Here is a 21,566-nt window from a genome sequence, read left to right as displayed (position 1 = left end):
CCGAACACACCACAAGCCCAAGTTCGATTTGTTATTCCATGACTGTTGCTCAGCACGACCCCGCACAGCTTCTCATTTGCACACACCAGCTCCACTCACCTGGTCTGCATATTTCAACTTCAGGCAGGAGATGACTTGCCCTTCCAACTCTGTATCATCCTTGGCCCTATTCAGGATATTTTGGCAGAACTTTGGTATGTCTGCTTTGCATGCCTTCCTGAGCACAGGATTTAGGCGGTAATCTAAGTGGGAAAGATGATAGGATTTCATTAGAACACACATCTCTTTAGATTGCAGAACTCTGAAAAGACAAATTTCCTAGATGACATTGTACCACACCAAGGAACATAACTCTGGGGGAAAATAGTATTTTTTCACAACAGAATTTCAATTTGTAAAGAGCTTCAGGAATAAAGAGGATTGAAAAACACATGCTGACCCTCAAGAACTTGACTAAGGTCAGTGTGTGAACTGAAACCCACAAAAAATAAAACAAAACTAATATTCTTCCAGCTATGCAAACCACTGTATACCTCAGACAAGCAAGGTAGGTTTTTTTCAGAAGATGATACCTGTGTTCTGTGTAATCTGGCGCTTGGTAATCATCTGCTTGCATTTAGGATCCATCACTTCACTGTTCTTGTTTTGTTTCAAACACTGCAACATATTTTTTGAGTCTGCCTCTGGACAAAACCGCTACCAAAAAAAGCCCAAAAAACAACAAGTTTCATCACTAAGCACATGAAAAAGCAAAACCCAAACCCAGCAAGCAGCTTCCACTTCATGGGAGAGAATAACCACATACCCATCCAATACAGAGGTGTATACAGTCCCTATATCAACATCTCCTGCAACAAAGAACAGGGCTACCCTCTGAACTGACTGTGGGCATTAATGTCTGTGCTTACAGACTGAGCTGTACAGTCCTGACTGGCTTTCTGGGCACCACCTCATCTTGCCTGTACTAAAACCAAATTGCCTTTATTTTCTGTTCTTTGGATACAGCACACTTGGAAAGAAATACCCACCCAGTTAGGTCTCATACTCAACTACTTTTGTTCCCCTTTATTTCAGAAACTAAAAAAAGCAATCTTTAAGTCTATACACATACTGCTCTTCTGTATAAAACCTGCCTGGACAAAGTGACAGGTAAAAACTTCATTATTAATGCTCAAGACAAACTAAGACCACATAGAAGGACAAAGCAGAGAGGAGCTCACGGATATTAATTTGCCCATTCTTGTCATGAATCAGACAGTCAAAAGTGAACAGCTTACCCAAAATTCAGACCAACATACTAATTTATTTTGTTAGAAACTAATACTGTGGGTGTGTTGCATATTCTAATCCTCACTACTTCCGTGAGATTACAGGTCTTTTTATAAAAGCATGAGTCCACTGGAGAGCAAAAAATTCTCCAGATGTTCTTCAGCCAAAATATGGAGTAAGGGCACTGCATACAGACCACACATACTACTGTTTCAGGGCTTGTAATTCTGGCTACTGTGAAACAGTGTCTTGTATGAACATTCACTGCTGCTTTCCACATGGTACCAATTTTCAGCCATCATTTCTAATTTTAAGTTTTGCATAATTTTGCCTGCTTTATCACTTTTATGAAAGTCTGTGTGCACCAGGTCAGCAGTGAACTGAAGATTTTACACTTCTCTATAATCATAACTTCTTCACCTTTGCTAAAAGCCAATTCAAATCCAAACTGACTGGATGAAAACTGTATTAGGAGCCTCAGCACAGATCATCTCCTCAATTCTGCTGTCAGTTGGGTAGACAAATTTATTAGTGCACAGGCTTTGATCAGAAGTTGAAAGAGAAGAGCCCTGAAGAAACCTCAGCCTGATTCAGAGTTAAGAAACAGATTACTTTGCAAAAAAGCAACCATACTTCTGAAACAACACAGCAGTCTTGTAACAACCCTTTATGGGAAAGCTTGAAGCTGATAGAGCTCTTATATCCCAACCTCACTCTCTTAAATCAGCAGACTGCAGACTAACATTACCTTGATCATCTGCTTGCAGACTCTCATGAGTGTGTAGTCCAGTTCTGGATCCATCATCTCCGTCTCCTGCAGCTTAAACACCTTCTGGTGGCACCGTGTACTCAACTGCTTCTTGATTTCTTTCAGGCACTCAATAATCTACAACACAGTATCACAACAGTAACGGACACGCTGTTGATATGGTTCTGTCATACACAGTTGCATGTTCCCCTAATGACCACCTTCACCTGATTTGGGAAGTTAAGTTCCCAATGCCTAGATTTTATCAAAGTCATTACCAATGCTTATTTCCAGGACTTGCTTTAAGCTCATCTTTTCTCACAAAGATGTAAATGAGATGAAGAGGGTCTCCTGGACTTACTCCAAAACCACAAATGTCATCTTGCAGACATTATGCCTAAGAAATCTTTAGCAACATTAGCAGTAACCAGCTGCTAATATCTTAAAACTAGCAGTAACTGAAGAATGAAATGCTCACAGCTTTGCATTTACCCAGTACTAATGCTTGTGCATCAGTGGAAAAAAAGAAATTAACATTCCAAAGTACTACCAAAATATTTCAGCAATATCAAAATGAAAATCTCAAGCTGCATTTACAGAGGCAAAAGTGCTCTTCAGAAAGTTTTCTGAAGTGGAAGTACAAATTAAATTGTAAATTATTAATAAAATCCATTACCTGTGCATTGCCATAGGGCACATTTTGGCAGTAATTCTTGATGTCACTTTTACAAGCCTCGTAGAGTTCTGGTTCAAGCCTGATATCCTCAGTCTGCAGGACAAATTACAATATGAACTGTTAAGCAGGACTCAAGACTTACTTTGTTAATCTCTTAACTAGAGGCCTCTACTCACAAAAAGCAAGAAACTCTCACAATCGGCACTCTGTTTCTTTGAATTTAAGGGTCTTGGGAGTGAGAAGTGCCATTAGTGGGGAATCAATCTTGCAATTCCCTGCAGTGATCAGTTAACTTTTTAGACTGAAGAAAAGGTTTAAATCAAATTTTAGAGGTAGCAAGTTGTTTCCACTGCTTCTCCTAAAAGGGCATCATTACCAAAGTCCAAGACAACTAAAGTCTTTCCATGTGAAAGCTAAAGGACATATTAACAGCCCCCCACGTAGTAGGTGATCTGGAAGATGTGAATGGATTTCCTGCTTTTGGTGATGTCCAGGATTTGAATTCTTCCATACAAAGGCAAGAGTGATGTCCCTTCTGATATGGACCTACTTTAGGTGAAGCTTTAAGACTCCAACAGCTACTGGACAAAGACCTTAAGAGTTTATTGCTGCAAGCCCTGCAGCAGGAAGCTGAGAGGCAGCTTTGCCTACCAGAACAAACACTACTCCTATTTATCCACTGAGCAACTTGAAGCAGCTGGAGTCAAGTTGCTTCATCTGTGCTTGTTTCCTCAGTCTATAAAATGAAGCCTTTGTTCTCTCCTAGAGGACTTTAAGGACATCAGCATGTGTAGCACGTTGCTATCTACCACTAAACATAATCACTTTTAGCTGAAATTCCAATGACCATTTAGCTTGCCTTGGCCTTCATGAGACTATATTTAAGGCATTAAACTAGACAATCATTACTTTCACCGTGAAGGGCAATTGAGCCTCGTGTTGTAAGAAGAGTGGAAAAAATAAATTAGATACATCTTACAAATGAGCTTCCTTTCTTTCCCCAAGGTGGACAAACTGGGAAGCTTTAACTGAAGGACCTCACTAGAGAGCAGGGAGAACAAGAGTTTCAGGCATGTTTACCATTTCCAGCTCCTCAACACGCAGCTGTTTGCGGCACTTCAGAGAGACCCTGTGCTCCTTGGCATCCTGCAAAGTATCATTGCGCACAGTTGTGCTCAGACAGATCACTACATCCACCCTGCAGAAGAGAAAACAGCTTTTTACTCATATACCCTTCACTAAACCAGCCAAGGCTGGTACTGGATCACACACCAGAGAAACAGACTCCAGTGATCCAAACACAATATAAAGTCCTTGTGCATCTGTGCTTACTTCTAGCTGGGGTACAGCTTCATGTAGAGTAAGTAGATCACAATTAAAACCCAAATCTGATGCTAACTAATTGGAGACTAGATCAAAAGACAGGACTATATTCAAAACCCCACCTCAACTCTGCCCAGCAAGACCTCTGCTCTTAAGTCATGTCAGCACTTTAGCAAAGTTTTGCTTAATCTCAGAAACAGATGAAGGTGAATACCTACACAGCATTGCAAGCAATCCTTTTACACTATAGGAAGGACATTTATATCATAAAATGCAAATAGTCTTGCTATCCACAAACAGGACTGACCTTGTGTGTAGTTCAGCCTTACATCATTGCAGTAGGCCATTTAAAAATCCTTACACTGAATGAATGAACCAGGTAAAACAAGTGGGATATTTTCCCTTCCCAGATGAGCAAATGGAACAACCAGTAGTTTGCCTCTTAGAAGAAGCTCTAGCAAGGATATAACACATTCTGGGACAGGCAATCCACTAATTGTAATAATTAGCTAATTTCACAGCAAGAACAATAAAGAGGACAGGCTTGTATCCAGTGAGAAATGTTGAAGAAGCAGCCAGTGCCTCTGCCTTCAGCACCTGTAGAACAGTCACTACGGGAACACATGGAAAACAATCAGCCTTTAAAGGAAGTCCATTGTTTTCTTTCTTCTCATGAAATATCCTGTCATTTAATTACATATTTATACAATCAGATGGCTGTTTGGTCAGCATACATACTTTTTTTTGATGTTGGGGCAAAGTTTCAGCACATCCTCCTTGCAAGCCATTTTAAACTTGTATGAGAACCTAAAATCTTTCATCTGAACCTGCAAGAGAGATATGGGGAGAAAAACAACTTTAGTCACCTGGAGTTTAAAAGACCAAACCAAACAATGCTGCCCAAAAGAACACTTTCTGAATCATACAATCAACAAATACTTTGTTCACAACTTATTAATGTGGAAGTAAGGGAGATGCTGCACTGCTGAAGAAGTTGGGACCCTGTCTACCATATGCCAGGGAAGAAAGAGGATATGAAACTAAATCATCTCCAGAAGAGACCAGTTATGACCAGGCTTACAACTCTCTGAATTCAGAGGAGCTCTTTAAATACAGTGGGAAATCAATCTCAAAGAAGGAGGGGTTTCATAATGAGCATATTCCTTTCAACACCCTGAAAGAACAGACCAGGCTTCCACAGATAAAGTGTTGCTTACCAGCTGGAAATGTGTAACTCCAATTGCACATTTTTCATTCATTTCCTTCTGGTGTTTGTTCTGTATTAGACATTCCATCAGGTCCCCAGAATCAATCTGGTTATCTGCAACCTCCTGAAAAAGAGATGAAAGGCTGAAAAATGAGCTGCACCTAACAAGTCAAGGTTTTTGTGCTCCTTTAGCCCACTAAGACCAGGAAATATGGAACTTACAGTCCCACTCTCTATGGTGAGCTCACCATTACCTGACCACCCTATGGCTGTACCACACAGCTCCAGTACACAACTCTATTTGTACAGTTCAGGAAAGAACCATCTCAGGAACGTGCACACTTCAGACTCAGGAGAACATACTGCAAAGACTCAACGTTTACAAGATAAATTACAATTAGGTGTCTTCACTGCTGTTTAACTACTCAATCCTAGACCAGTGAAGTTATTTCAACAATGCTGAGCAGCTGCACAGAGTGGAGTGGCTACACACACTCTGCCTGCAGGTAAAGGAGAAAATAAAAAGTCTAGTATTTAACTCACTGGAAAGAGTAACTGTTGCAATTACAGGGCAATTTTCATCTTCAAACTCTGGCTGCTTTGACAGCAGCAGAAGGATTAGGTGGAACTAAGAATTTTTATTTTAGAGTGATTTTTAACTAAAGACTTTTGGAACTCATTACCTCTGATTTTACTTTTGAAGTGCAGCAAGAACTAATACTAAAACCCTCTGACCTTTCCCACAAAATGCTTTTTCCTCAAAGACATCCACACGATTACTCACGTGACAGAATGTCTGGATAATGGGCTCACATGCTCTCATCAGCAAGGCTTCAATTTGAATGTCCTGCAGAAAACATGCAATATTTCATTTTCACAGTGAATGGACAAGACAAAAAGGCTCGAAAAAAACCTGGTATAACTCAAACTCAACCCAGTTTACAGAGTTTTGAAAATTGCAATCCAAACAGCTTCACCCTTCAGTTCTGCAAATCCCATGGTTCAGTCTTGCCAACAAGACAAATGCAAGAGAAGCCTTCCACCTTCAGGAAAGAGCCTGCTCTCCTCAGCAACTCCTTGCTTGGATAACTCAGCCAGTCTCCTCCAAACTGGGTGCTACAGCACTAGAAATTACTTATGCCCAGGGAGAAGTCGAAGATTTATGATAGTTACGAGCAAATCAAAGTTTCTAATCACTGGAAAGAAGCTTTCCCTGGGGCACAATGTAGATTTTAAGTGAAATCCCAATCTGGGCCATGATAGTCAAATATGCAGCTTCATAAAATAAATAAAGTTGCCAACCTCACTGAAAATCTTTACTGATCTACCTGGTGGTTATTTCTTGCAAAAATCTGGGGACTGGGATGGAAGCTACAACATGGTACTCAGAACTAGTTGCAAGCAAGACCAAATCTGAAGTCCTCACATGTATCTTGACTTGTATTAAAGGTAACTGAGTTAGCTGTGTAAGAAATCTTAGCTTCAGCATCACAAGTGACTTTTGAAGCTGGAGAAATGACTTTATCAACTTAAAATCCTGAACTGTTGTTCATTTCTCTTCCTCAAAAACCCCCCATGAAAACTTCCATTGGATGGGATAAAAAGCATGTTCTCTGATCTCAGAGAGCTGCATTTCTGCAGCTGCTCTAACCTCAGTTTTTTCCACCATTATCAAAATGACATGCTTAAAACTGGACATGCTCAACTATTCCCTTCACCCCAGGCTGAAAACCACTCACCTCAGACTCCAGCTCAGTGAGGTTTCCCACTATGTCTCTGCAATCAGACACCAAGTCATCAAGATGGTCCTGAAGGCATTCCAACTCCTACAGATACACACATTTTAGCATGTGATCCAAGAACCCAAGTTGAAATTTGGGGCTTAAAACATTGTTACACATATGAAACTACCCTCCTCTTTGTAAAGTCCTGAATCTCATTTAATCCCACTCTCTACTGGCACTCCCATACACACATACACAGTAGTAACTGAGAATGTTGGTCTATGATGATACCACTTGCTCTCAAAGGCTGCATGATGTGCTTTCCCTTCTAGAATATCACATTTAATTTGCCCTTTGCATAACCTTAAGGAGAAGTTTATTACCCAAACTACAACCTACAAAGAGCACTTCAGAAAGACAGTGGTGTTTGATCTATGGCATCTGCTGGTGAATGGCTCCTTCCCTACAGGCCTCCTAGGGCACAGCAATATAACATGAAAGTATTTGTTGAAACTTTTGTTAAGTATCTGCAGATGTTAGTTCAGTTCTGTATAAACACAGGAAGCATGTCAGTATTTGCCAAATGGAAATGGGATAAAGTTTATGTGGGAAATGTCAAGCTTGTAATAGAATATTACAAGTAAGAGGTTTAGGGGGCGAGGTTGCTTCATTAAAGTCCTTCTTGCTAAATATCCCCTTCCTTCTTCTCATTCCACTACACATTTGAAGCTACGGAGGTCATGCAAGATGTGCAAAGCTTCTTTGTATTGTCTGTCTCTGTCTGGTGTAGATTGTGTTTCAAACTGCACTAATTTTTAATCCATCCTCTGCCATACAGAGACAGCTCACAACAAGAGGTCCCTTTAGGCCATTTTTGCTCTGCCCCACCCTCTGGCTTCACAAAGTAGCAGTGATCTTGTTACAGTACCTGCCCTGTCTCCGTTTTTTCACTGCACCACTTCCCCAAGTCAATCATGCACTTGTCCTGGAGGGCTGGGTCCAGCTTCACATCCATGGCTCGCTGATGGAGGATTCTCTGGACCTCTGCTCTGCACTCTCGTGATAGCTAAAAGAGGACAGGAAGTGTTTAAGTATATGGGGTCTCTAAATCCACACAGCACAAAGATGCTGTCAGGTAAAGTTTTGGGAGTGACCACAAATGCCATTGGCAATCCCAGAAAGCACAGGAGTCCTGCCTGCCAGGGCCACCACAACCAATTTGGGCTCCAAAAGAGTTTGGAGCTCTGTCATTTAGTTTGGGTAAAGGCTCCTCTCATTCCACTAGACTTAGTCTTATATTCTTAAAACTTTGCTTTTTCAAATGAGATGTCAGAGCAGGTCCCTGGGCTATCTGCTGCACCACCCCCCTTCACTCAAAGCTAGATTGCTTCTGGAGAAGAAAGTCAAAAGAGCTCCTGCCCTCAATACCAAGCGGGAAGCCCAGAATGAGGCAATACAGTCCAGCTGTACTTTCTTCTCAGCAATCCCCACTACAGCACACCAGAGTCAGCACTTGCAAGACAGGAAGAAACAAACTGCAGAAAACCAAGGGATACTGGTATGGTGCTTATCAGACAAAAAATGCACCAGTTGAAGCTTAAAACTTCATACATTTAAAAATCCAGACCACTGTAAGTTATGCAGCATTTTGTCAACAGCACTGGAAAGAAGTATAAGTCTAACCTCCCCTGAGTTTGCTTTCCAACACTAAATTTCAAAGTGACAGTTGCTCCCTTAGCCTACTTTCCACTAGAAAAACACATTTAAAAACCTTTTCTCTCTCTGATAGATTATTTGCAGGGTGGCTATTGATTTCTTTGGTCAGCACTAATATAAAATGGAATTAAAAAGTCTCAACTCAGCAGACTAAGAAACTGCATTAAATAAAAATTATTCCTAAAAGAGAGATGCCTTCAATCAATACTTGACCTCTGCCACAAAAGACCTTTTAAATCAAGCTGTTGAAATTAATTTTTAAGCCAGGCCATTGTGTACACCCACCAAACTCCTAGGGGCTGTGTACACTACAGTGCCAAAAGAAATGGAACTGACTACCCAGTTGCTTTCAACTGAGTGCCCTGATAGAGGCACAAGAGGGCAGCAAACTTGAAACGAGCAGCTCTGAACTACAAATGCGATTATGGTGGATCTCCAGACTGCAGGGCAGCAAGTCAGATCCCCACAGTCTTCTTTAAAGACAGCATGAGCACATTTACCAGTACAGCACACTCCAAAGTACTGCAAGAATGTGTTATATCAATAGGAAGAATTTAATAGAGCATAATCTGAAGCGGTACACAAATCAAACTTAATTAGAAACAGCCAAGAAAAGCTGAGCTTGAAAGTCTTTTAGCATAAAACCAATTTTGCAGCTATGCAAGGAATCACATTCCTCTTTGGAAAGACATGGGGGAGGACTAGCACTGCATTTCAACAGATACGTAAGTCAGTGTCAGCACACAGTCCCCCAACTGGCCCATGTCACATCCTACTGAGCCTATTTTGCCTTGCCCAAACAGCCAGCTAGATCTTCAGGGCACACACAAGGAGGAGTTGCAACTACCACCTACAATAAATGCTTTTGAAGTGGCTTTTGCGAGTTCTGGCAGTTTTATCATGGTGCGTCCAACCTGTAAACGTGTGTGCCACTCTTCTATCACAGATCCAAGAGCAGCGAGTTGCACACTCGCCCTTACCCTCCTTCCTTGCTCCTCTGTGCGATATGCATGCCTGTACAAGCAGGAGAAAACAGCCCCTGGAGGCATCAGCTCACTGGTCTCATTCCAGCCATGGGTATGGCAGAGACGGGAGGCATCTCCCTGGCACTTGCGGTAAAGGACTGTATCCAATCTGCAAACAGAAGAGTTATCACTAGCACTTCATTTAAACCTGGAACGCTTTTCACATTGTGAAATGCTCTTGAGGCAGGAAATCCACTTCAAGTTTTAGGCATCACCACCACATCACTCAGCAGCAGTGTCTGATCAGCTGAACCAACAGGTGGGAAAATGCCCATGACTCAATTTGGAATCAACTCCATAATCTTGCAAAAATAACACTGAAATCTTTAATTAGAGATTAAATCTTGAACACTTCCTGAAGTACTTCCCATTCTGTTCTGCAGCATACCAAATGCTGACACATGGAGAAAAGAAATTGCCTCCTTGATATCCTGAAGCAGCAGAACAGCAGGTACATACCACATTTTACTTGTATTATGTGTACTTTGTACTGCTGCTGTTCTGAAACACAAGTTTCATAAAAATCGGAGTTGAATTGATTGTCTGCCCTGGCTTTGAGCCAACTGAAGACTCAGTGTCCCTTCCTTTTGCATACAAGTGCAGATCTCTCAAGATGACATCTAATTATATGAAAGCTAAGTGAGATACTGCTAACTTCCCAAAAGGGAAACCTGAGATTTCTACAACACCATAGAAGGCAAACAGCAAGTGATTTCAGTAGACACAACTATATAGATAATGATAAAGGTATCAACAAAACCCTTCCTACTCCATGCATCTGCGTGAAGTGCACATTCAATGAAACAGCTTTTATAAGCCAGTTCTGGTGAACAGGGGTTAAACAAAGATGAGCTAATGCTGCCCAGCCTGCAAGATAAATTTGAGTTATCTTTACTCCTAGGAAAACGCAAATACTCAGTCTTCCTTCTTTCAATCACTTCAGTTTGGATCAACATGCTGGAAACACCGTATAGGCAGGAGAACAAACAAGGAAGTGGGAAAAAAATTTAAGTACTCTTGTGTACTTATGGAGACAGTTATTGAGATAACTAAATAAAGAAACACAAAGCCCTAAACTCTCTGGTCCAGGAAGTCCCACGTATTTTAAAAGCAGAAGGTTCACAGAGCATGCCAACTCTGAACTACTGGCAGTGCTGCCCATAAATACATGACTTGCTACGAGTCAAGATTTTCCTGATGTTCAATTTGAACACCCTTGAAGTAATCGAAGCCCATGACTTCTTGCCTTACACTCTTTGTGGCCACTGAGAACAATTATTCAATTCCTTGCAGTAATCCAATTTAATGTACTCTACTTCCTCACTTCTCAATCTTCTTTAGAAGACAAGCCAAACACTTATTCTTTCCTCATTGGTCACATTTATCAAATTTATACTCTCCTCATCTTAACCAGCCCAGACACAAGGGGCTTTGTATGTATTGAAAACAAAGCACTGCCATCTCTGGATGAAAAAGCTGGAGAAACAGTACTACAAAGGGTATTACATCTGTTCTACAGGCTGTAAAAGGCAGAAATGGAAGCAGGAAGTTTCTTAAAAGCTTAGTTTCTGTAAGTTCCATTTGTAGCACTCAGAGCAGACACAAGTGGCTGCCACCTGCACAGAAAGTGACCTTCAACTTCAGTGAGGCCAGACAGAATTCTTTAAAAATGCATTGAATTTCAGAGCCTAAACCTGAGAACTTTTTAGGATTGCATAATTTCTAAGAGAATACCTGACTAAAGTGGCATCACACCTTTTTTAAGCAGCTTTTGCTTCTATGTTCTAGACAGGCATTAGCACCCTACAGACTTAGAATGCTTGAAAGTCCTCTTCCAAACAATTGTAAGCTCCACTGTTTTACAAGGAACTGTTAATGCATACAAACACTAAATACCAACATCAAGTGAGGATAAATATTGTTTTACAGCACTCACTTCCAATCACGAGATATAAAATACTGGAGCTCCAGCAGTCTATGCTCACAGTCCTCTACCATCTTCTCAGTATACAAGTGCTCCATCAGGCAAGACAGAATCCTGTAAACAGAAAAGTCAGGCCAAAGACTCTTATTATCATCTTGGGCTTCCTGGTGTTGTCAAATCAGTCTTTTCAATGACCCACAGATGTTCAAATGCAGTGAAGATCTTTCTTTTCCTTCAAAAACTAAGTATGCATCAGATTTGTACCCTCTTAAATTCTGCTGTTTTAGTTATCTCAACAAGTCTGATTTACAATAAAATATTAAGGGGTTTTGTACAGAAAATCTAACTCAGGGGAGAATATATTATCAGACCTGAAGACACCTGTCTCTTCACCAAGATTTTGCTTACCTGGCCTTTCCAGACTTGTTACTTTGTGACACTGCTAAAGACTTATGTAGTTAAGGAAATTAGCACATCAAATGTTACAGACTTAATCTAAGTGCCCGAGGTAGCTTTGTCCTTCCCTATTGCTAACCCTGCCCTCTTAAAAAAACACTGGCCTGCTTGAACAGCATCAAAGAGACAGAGCTCAGCGCACACCTCCAGCCCTGTATGAGTCGCTACTTTGGAGTTCCTCCTTTCTGGACGGGTTTTAGTGTTTCTAATGGTCAGCCACACAACCTTCACAGATGCCCAACAGAAAAGAAAAACCAGTTCTAAGTGAGAGGCACCTACATGGGGTCTCCAGAGCGTATGTGCTTGCAGGCAGTCTGTATCACCGACTCACAGGCCTCGTTCAGAGCTCGGTCGATGCGGTAATCGGCACCAGGGTCAGTCTCTTGAATCAGTGTTTGAAGCTGGAAGAAAGGAAATGTGGATAGGAAGACAAATGTTAACAAGCTAAACGAGAGCACTTACAACCTCTCAGTGTGAAAATTCTATGCCAGTAGCAACACTACCATGTACAACCTCTGCCCTACAGTGTTTTATTTTAGCTGTTTCTGCTGCCAACTCCATTGTCAGACAGGGGAGTCCAGCCCTGCTGAACCCTAATTATCATTATGAAGTAGCCCAGAAATATCAGATGAGACTGGTCATACACTGAAGGTCAACTGTAAACCTGGAGCACTTATGTACCAATTTACAGAACAGAAATGGTAACATTTGCATACTGTATTTTTGATCCATCTTAATCTTTGGTGGCAACCTTATTCCATTATTGCTGATGATACCGAGCACACAGATTTGTCATTTTTTTAAAGACTATTTACAACTGAAACACAAATCAATGCTTAAAGACCAGTTGCCTAACTACAAACAAAGCTTAAAACAGTTTTATAATTGTCTGGAGAAGAGGACACAAAAGTTTTACTGAAATACAGGAAAAAATGTCCTGTTCTGCTGCTCTATGAAGTAACATTTCCTCAGGGATACCTACTCAAGTTTTTGGAAGTCAAGGTCTATAGTACACAATTTTTACATATATCCCATCAATCCCTTTATGACTTCCAAATACTTTCAGTTGTCATTGGTAAATACAGTATGAGCAGTTTCATCAAGTCTTTTCTTCTTGTGGAAATGTTATTCTGACAAAAGCTTCAGAAAAACAATTCTCTCTTACTAAGGAAACATCATTTAACATGTTTAGAACTAAGTTGCAAAATCAGATGCAGTCACAGTCCATGGCATCTGAACATAAATTTGGGAAGTGTTTGCTGGGCCAGGGGAGGGGAATTTGGGTAAATCTCATTTTAGTAGTTTTGGCCAAGAAAGTAGCTTCTGGATTATAAATTAGCTCAGGATCCCCAGGCCCCACTTCATTTTCAATCAAGCTCTGAATTCCCAGGGACTGACTGAGGGCAGATCAGTGTCATCACTTGACAGGCAAACATTTTTAGATGACAAATTTGGAGGTGGAGGGAGGAAAGCACAGAGCTTGCTTGGAAGGCAACTGCACAGCAACATCAAATGGTCTATGCTGTTAACATCTTGACACTTACTTTATGATTTTTGTCACTGGCCCCCAGCCCAACTAAATCAAAAGCACAGTTACAATTTTATCCTTCACCTTTCCAAGTCTGTACCTAAACACCATCCAGGAAACTCTCAGGGGCAAAACCCTAACATCACAAAAGGCAGGCAAGAAAAAAGCATCAGAGAACAGGAGAAAATATAAGCTAGCACTGTTTATCCAATAGGAAACTTATAATCATCAGGACAGACCACAGATTGCCTGGGAGGAAAGGAGGATTTCCTGAACTTGCACTTAATTATGCCCAGTCTCAACTTCTAAGGGATGCAGGCAGCTCAGAAGAGCCAATACAGTTTATAACAGGGAGCTGCACCTTAATCAGCAGAAGTGACGTGTTCTTTACAAACTTAGTGACTGCCAGGAGGAGAATATTCTGGTTCTGCTGGTGCGTGCACACACACACAGAGCCTGCATGGATGGGCAATACTCTGCATGTAAAGAGCTGGCACCACTACACATCAAAAAGGGCCAAGTACTATTAGTGGAACTGGTCCCTCAAGGAAAACTGGGTGAACAGAACCACAAACTCAACACTTCCTTACACACACAGACTAAATAAACTGGCCAGAGCATTATGTAGGCAGGACTCATCCTCAGGTCTCCGTTTAATTGGTATTTTTGTTGCTATTAAGAGGAAGAGGTCAAAGTGCTCTTGGGTAAAAGAGCCTGGAAGCATCAAAGCACCTCCTTGTCCTTCCACTCTGTTTTGGGAACTACTGCAGAATTCCCTGTCTCAATTCGCAGCCACAGGCAAGATGTGCAGCAGTAAACCAGCTGCCCTGACTGCAGGGAAGAGGAATAATTTGGCACAATGATTAAAGTGAAGGTTGTGTAAGATTTTTCTCCCTCCCAGAAGAAACTGTTGCAGCTGAAAATGAGCTGAATCAACTCGACAGTCCTCTTAACTTTTATCCTGATATGGTGCCAAATTAACAATGAACTGTCAATTTATTAGAAATTGGAAACAAAAATATATGCCCTTTTAGCAGGGATTATAGTTTTACACACTCAAGGGACTGAACAGGAAAAAAACCTCAAACTGAGACCAAGGCAACACAGAAGCCACATATTTGAAAAACAATTTGTCAAGAGCTCTAGTATAAAATAATGCTTCCACTAAGCAACACCACAGGTGTTAGACACTGCCAGTTCAGCTGAAGACCTCTGAAGGGCTGATGCTCACAATAGACACTTTATCTGCTGTCTGATGACCTACAGAATAACAGACCCACTCTCCACAGGTGGAGGATCCCTTAAGATCACAGTTTGGCAAGATGAGGCTGAACACACACCCCTGAGGTTTTTTTCTAATGGACTGAACCACTTATGTTGCACAGAAAGCCACTATTCCTCTGCCATTCACAAGACACACTGGCATTTTGGCAAATTCACTGACCAAAACCCCACACATTGGGCCAGATGTGCTTCTTGCACAACAGTACAGTTAACTGTGAGCACAAACTCCTGCATCCAAGATCCCTCTGGCTGAAGTGTCTCACAGAAACAGAACTTCTTGGATGAAAATACTGAGGTTTGAGAATGTCTGAGAATGCATTTCATTGACAGTTTTAAATACAAATAATCACTCACATTCTACCTGCAGGAAAGGTTAAGACCAGATGATTCTGTGGAAAATAAAATCATGGAGGTTCTTTGGTTGTGTTTGTTGTTTTAGGATTCTTTATGTTGTTTTTGGCAGATAGGAAAACATCTTCCTTTCCTAAGGCAAGCAGAATCAGAGCAAACCTTCACAGACACAACAGTAAGTAAAACCAGATCCAAATTAGATAGTTCCTCTTCTGATTCCCTCAGGCAAACTGTCTGAGCAGGTATGTCAAGTCATAAAGCCTCTACAAAGAAGAATTTCAGGACAAGACCTATTGGGGTTTGAGTTAGCCAAGAAATCAAGGTGCTGTATCAGCATTACCTAATGACGCTGCTGAAAGCATAGACAGGAGTTTTTGACTCTACAGGAAAGACACCAGGAGATGGCCCCAAAACACTGGGGCCAGCTCTGCTGGGACCACCCAGAGCACCCACGCTGTTCTCCTCTGGTTCTGCAGGTGAAAACATAGAGGTGCCCCAGACCAGCAGCTCCACCTCCAGCCACAGCAGAACCACATATCAAAGGTGCTCTCCAGGTGCCAAAAAGAACTGAAGTGGCTCCAGCTACTCTGAAGGGATGGATCTCCAACTTGCCTTCTCCAGGGCCTGCCATATGAGCCAGCCTCATGTGACAATCATAAAATCATAGAATTGATTGGGTTGAAAAAGACCTCCGGGATCAACAAGTCCAACCCTTGGTCCAACCCCAGTCCCTTTACCAGATCATGGCACTCAGTGCCACGGCCAATCTCAGTTTAAAAACCTCCAGAGATGGGCAATCCACCCCCTCTCTGGGCAGCCCATTCCAATGCCTGATTACTCTCTCTGGAAAGAATTTTTTTCTGATCTCCAGCTGAAATTTCCCCTGGCAGAGCTTGTGCCCGTGCCCCCTTGTCCTATTGCTGAGTGCCTGGCAGAACAAGGAGTTTGAGCCTCTTGCACAAGTCACACAGTATTTGGAAGGGTTTCAGACAACAGTCTCTTCTTTGCAATGATAATTTGGAAGGTAAAAGCAGGAAGCTGATTCTAATACAATAATTCAAAGCACAACAAAGCCACTGACAGCTGAGACAACACTGACCATTCAAATTTGAAAAATATCAACAATAAATTATTTAGTACCTCAAAAGTTGTAGGCAGCTATATAATAGTACCATGTCAGTCCTTAGGAACTCAGAACACTGGAATGTTTATCCTATTCTTGCAATAATCTACTTCCCCTTGACCATAAAAATATGGATGAGCTGATTATATATTACAAAATCAACACTTAATTTGCTCCTGCTGTGTTTTGCAGAGAACAGAACACATTTAACTTGAAGGAGAGTCATGGACAAGTGGTATTAGTGCATCAATTTACTGTACAAAAAAAAAAAAGACAGTAGCTTAAGAGATCTGTAAAAACCCCACACTTGCTGTAGATTTCTACAGGTATTTTTCTCCAAAAGTTTGAAATCTCATGTGTCTTTTGGGGGTTTCCTGTCTTATGACTTGCCCTGAACACACCCTTCATGATCTGGAAGTTACTAACCAGGATGAACAGATCTTATAACAATTTGTAAATAATCTGGTTCTGAGGCAGCAGATTCAATTTCATATTTAAACAGAAACAAATATTCAGTTTTTCACACAAAGGCTGCAAAGCATAAGTCATGCACTACAGCTCCCTGCAGAAATGACTCAAACTGTGCAGCTGCTGCACCAATACACCTGGTATTTATACAGAAATAAGCTTCTTCATAAAAGCACCCTATGCCTTACAAAAATTTAACAGATACTAATTTACCTTTGATAATATAAACAAAGTGGCACCATTTGGGGCTCAGGTTTTAAGCTGGTGGTTCCATATATTGGAGGAAGTCACAATCATACACTTCCCCAAATTTCTACATAAGCACTAACAGTCCCTTGCTATTTTTGTCATTGATGTCACTCTTCTGGGCTCACAGGCTGTTAAAAGCAAGTATTTAGTACAAAAATGCAATATATTAAAAAGCACTAATGAGTGTGAACAAAAATTAAATTATTGTTTTAAATTTAAAGAAACCAAAACCAGGATGTACCTGAGTCAAAATGAAAAGGCAAAAGAATTATCCCAATTCACGATGGTACTTTGAAGAAAAATTACATTTCCTTCAGTGGCTGCCACTACACTGGCCTGCAGCAGTCTGTTGTACCTCCCTGTTCCCAAAGTTCCATTTCAATCATTTCAGATATATGAAATAGTAAAAATAAAGCTGAGTGGGACGGTGCTTTGAGAAGGTTTTGTGCATTTCCAAGGACAGGGCATAGGGGAAAAAGAGGAGAGGGGATATTTTAAAATTACAAAAAGCAAGTTTCCTTACATCTTGCACCCAGGAAAGAATTTCATGACTTGAAAGCTGTTGGAGAAGAACTACAGGAAATCCAGTACAAAATCCAGAGCAAAACAATCCAAAATGTATTTTTTGAGGGGCAAACCCCCCACCATTACTAATCACAGAATCATAGAATCGATTGGGTTGGAAAAGACCTCAGAGATCATTGAGTCCAACCCTTGGTCCAACTCCATTCCATTTACCAGATCATGGCACTCAGGGCCACGTCCAGTCTCAGTTTAAAAACCTCCAGGGATGGGGAATCCACCCCCCCTCTGGGCAGGCCATTCCAATGTCTGATTACTCTCTCTGGAAATAATTTTTTTCTGATCTCCAACTTCAAATTTCCCTGGCAGAGCTTGAGCCTGTGCCTGTGCTGCTGGGCACCAAGTTTCACTTCACACCATGACAATTACACAACCGCCTCCAGCATTCACTGGCACTCAGCAGAGCCAGGCTGACTTCACAGGACCTCCACTATGCGGCAAAACGTTAACAGACAAATCAGTGCTTCTACCAACAGAGCAAACTACAGGGGAAGTGACAGGAAAGCCTCTTACTGCCTGCTGACAATTGAGCCCGACGTTGCCCTTTTCGCCCCGGACCACTTTCATCAGGCAGTGCAGGGTGCGGCCCTTGCGGTGCAGGCCGGAGCAGTGGTGCTCGATCTCCCCGCGGCAGCTCAGGATGATCTCCGGGCTCAGAGAGAAGTCCTCCATCAGCATGCGCCGGTAATCCAACATTTCACCCTGGCACTCGCTGCTCACTTGTCGACCTGAGACAAGAGAAGATGATGTGATTTAGTTTCAGTGCTTAGCAGAGCCCTTCTTGACCTGTGCTACCATCATGCTGGAGGAGCAGAGGTGGCATCCACTCTGAGCAACACCAGACTGACATAATGTGCTGGAGAGGATGTGATGGGTGTTAAACCAGGGGTGTGGTAGCTCCCGTCATTTAAAAGAACCTGTAATATAGCCAGTCTATGGATTCAACACACTTTTGAAAAAAGGATTCCTGAAAGATTAAGGTAACCTTATTTTGGATTTCATATTATAGGAGTTCTGAAGAACATCTGAAAGGGCTCACTGGGTCTGCAGTTCTGTAGTGTCAGTCAGCTTTACCCCGTATGCCCTAGGGCTCATTTTCCCACTGTATAAGTCTCCTCTGGTAGATCACCAGTTTGATATGTAACTGGGGGAGGAATTTGTCAGGACAGCGAGTTAAACATATTCTCAAGGGAAAAGGTTTTCTAGAGCAAAAGCACATAAATGCTCAGGAAGCCAAAAACCAGACTGGAGCAAGAGTATACATGGAGTGTCTAATAAACCACTACAGCTGCACAGAAATCTAGCTGTAGTAAATGCTTAGACCTGGTATAAACTTTCCTGCAGTCTCCATGTAGATAATTTGTAGGGTTGTTTTAATCAAAAGGACCACACTGGCTTTTTTGTTACATTGTCCCTTCAGCCCTCATCACAACCTACTCATATGTGCACAACACCCCACGGAAGACTCCCCAACAGGGGCTCCCAGGCATTGTAACAGGGACACGTGGAATAATTAGTGTTCCTCCTGGGCTACACTTTGTGTCAGACGCTGCACAACCTGTTCCACAGTGAAAGTGGAAGTTCATACTGAACAGCAACTTTCTGCATGTAATTCAGGACAGCACCTGTCCTACCGCAGGGAGAAGGAAAAAAGATCCCACAACTTTCCCACAAACAGGACACATCATTTCCACCTCAATCAGAAGGAATTAATTATTCAAACTCACAAGTGCAGAGACTGCTTATAGAGCCAGAGGCACTGCAGTACTGAGCCCTGCTGCTCACTACCAAACCACCCAGCTGCACGCCAAGGGAAAAACTACCAGTTCACCAGTGCACATCTAGGGGATGTAACACATCATTTCCTATGTTATGGCAACTTCACAGAGAACCTTTAGTATGGTCCTGTTATATTCAGCCTTCTAATGCCTTTGGGCAGCTGGTGTTAGGACATGTCCAGCTTATGCTAATTTAAATGAACAAAAATAATATTCTCACACTTACCTTCCTCTTATTTAGGAAAAAATTAGAGTTAGAGAAATTAAGGCATTTACCCAACTACTGAACTGCAATGAAAGACATTATTTACAGGAGGCAGAGGACTGAGTATCCCTGGCTTTCCCTGAGTGAGGATAAACAGGTTCTCTATTCTGTGTTTTAATGCTTACTACACAAAGGAGGAAAAGAGCTGCTTGAATTCACAGTGAATAGAAGGATTTGCAACTACACATCAGCAGTCCAAGTGGGATTTGGTATTTTGCATTTTAAACTTCTTGTCTATACAATAGGAGACAGCAGCAAAGGTTTACTCAGCCATTCTGATGGTCAAAAGAACAGTGGTGAAAGCAGAAACTTGCCTCTGAATCAGTGTTTGGAAAAAGGTACTTGGAGAAGGGGACTGTAAATATATGTTGAAGGTGAAGGTCTCTCAGAAACTTGTAAAATCACTGTCCCAGCAAGTCTTTTATTCCACTTACCTCTGTGCACAGCAGACTCCAAGCACATCAACAGGTAGGAAAGCCGAGCTTCCCGGGAGCGGGGAAGGTTCTCCATGTTACAGCGGTATTTCTTCAGGTCACTTTTACAGGACTTGGCCAGTGAGTAACTGACTTTGTAGTCTTGGGCAATCAGCTTCTGGCGGGTTGTCAGCGCATCACGACACTGCAGGAGACACGTGGGGATGATGGAATGAGCTGCTGTGCACTGGTGGCAGAGAGCTGGACCTGCTGCTTAGAAGTTTCCAAGTTGCATTTCAAAAAACAACTCATGCTTTAAAATTCATGTGTTTAAGCTGGACTGCAGTTAAATTTCATTTGTCTCATAGAAACCACACAGTTAACAATGCACACTGAGGTCAACCAACAGATCAAGGGTTTCAAATGCAGCAGCTCTCTGCAGAGCACTTCTGAAAACTGCACATTCATCCAGCTCTTTGTGAAGAGCTACGGCTGAGAGCGTGACTCATTCTCGGTAACCAGGATCAGTTGCTGACATTTATCCCAGCTGTGGTACATGTTCACCCCATGCCCTCAAGAAATAACTTTTTCCAATCACATTTACAAAATAGTTCCTTGGATTTGTTCAGCAAGGCACTGAGCAGATGACAACAGATAAAACAGTCTGACCGTGGGAATTTCTAGCCATTTTCCACAACTGGTGAGGTTCACGAGGATGCACTGTGGCCAAACCCAAACCCAGCAGCTGCAAGACCAACTCTCTATATTTCATCCGAAAAAGGCCTGTAAAAACACTGCTATGCTTTGCAGCTTCAGGTTTACATGATATGAAAATTAAATCTGAGGGTGGCAGGAAATTCAGAATAGCTCAGAGCAATTTGTCCATTCTTGGCCTATTTGAAAGGAAGGGAAACAATGAATGCCTAAGCGTAGGGAGAACAGGGAGCAATCTTGGCACAAGGCACAGAGGAGCCCAACTTCCTCACATCAGGTTTTTGACTTTTCTCCCTCTCCTTCCTATACCTACTTTAGGACCTCGAAAGCCCTACTCCAAGATTTTCCCACTCCCTCTTTCATGCTCCTGTGCCACGATTAGTACTTTGGGACTGGTCAAACTTACAGCTCTGAACACAGCGAAACATGGGCTTGCACACAGCTCATCCCCTGAGGGAGGGAAGGGCTGGGTACAGCCAGGGAGACAGTCTGGGATTACACAAAGCAAGCCACCCATGAGGCAGCTATTGCTGGCTACATGTGTGCACAGCAGCTGGTACCATCGGCAAGGATGGGCTTTTTACACGGTAACAGTTTCTACAAAACCAGAGACTTTGCAGATGGTCCAACTTTGGCAGCTACAACAGTGAGAACTACATTTAGTGCTCCTCCTGCTCTGCAAACTGCACCCTCAGAGCACCCAACCCTCTCTCCAAACCAAGTCATCTGTTACAGCTTTGTCT

The 21,566-nt window shown here is 42.0% G+C and overlaps 1 protein-coding gene across 1 annotated transcript in view; it reads right to left on the bottom strand.

The window, feature by feature from the left end:
• GLG1 (golgi glycoprotein 1) overlaps window positions 1-21,566 on the bottom strand; it is an 83,720-nt gene that overhangs the window by 9,507 nt on the left and 52,647 nt on the right. The window contains exons 7-21 of the mRNA XM_071567167.1: window positions 20,131-20,314; window positions 18,167-18,381; window positions 12,348-12,469; window positions 11,625-11,726; window positions 9,644-9,797; window positions 7,876-8,013; window positions 6,963-7,049; window positions 6,008-6,070; window positions 5,234-5,347; window positions 4,755-4,843; window positions 3,774-3,891; window positions 2,694-2,786; window positions 2,018-2,155; window positions 573-696; window positions 100-242 (exon numbers count right to left, since the gene is read on the bottom strand). Of these exons, the coding sequence (XP_071423268.1) occupies window positions 100-242; window positions 573-696; window positions 2,018-2,155; window positions 2,694-2,786; window positions 3,774-3,891; window positions 4,755-4,843; window positions 5,234-5,347; window positions 6,008-6,070; window positions 6,963-7,049; window positions 7,876-8,013; window positions 9,644-9,797; window positions 11,625-11,726; window positions 12,348-12,469; window positions 18,167-18,381; window positions 20,131-20,314 (1,884 nt within the window). The remainder of the gene's footprint in view (window positions 1-99; window positions 243-572; window positions 697-2,017; window positions 2,156-2,693; window positions 2,787-3,773; window positions 3,892-4,754; window positions 4,844-5,233; window positions 5,348-6,007; window positions 6,071-6,962; window positions 7,050-7,875; window positions 8,014-9,643; window positions 9,798-11,624; window positions 11,727-12,347; window positions 12,470-18,166; window positions 18,382-20,130; window positions 20,315-21,566) is intronic.

The sequence above is a fragment of the Pithys albifrons genome, chromosome 12 (genome assembly GCF_047495875.1).
Source record: "Pithys albifrons albifrons isolate INPA30051 chromosome 12, PitAlb_v1, whole genome shotgun sequence".
Classification (NCBI taxonomy): Eukaryota; Metazoa; Chordata; class Aves; order Passeriformes; family Thamnophilidae; genus Pithys; species Pithys albifrons.
The sequence above is the reverse complement of the archived record's forward strand: the minus strand, read 5'-3'. Positions and strand labels throughout refer to the sequence as shown.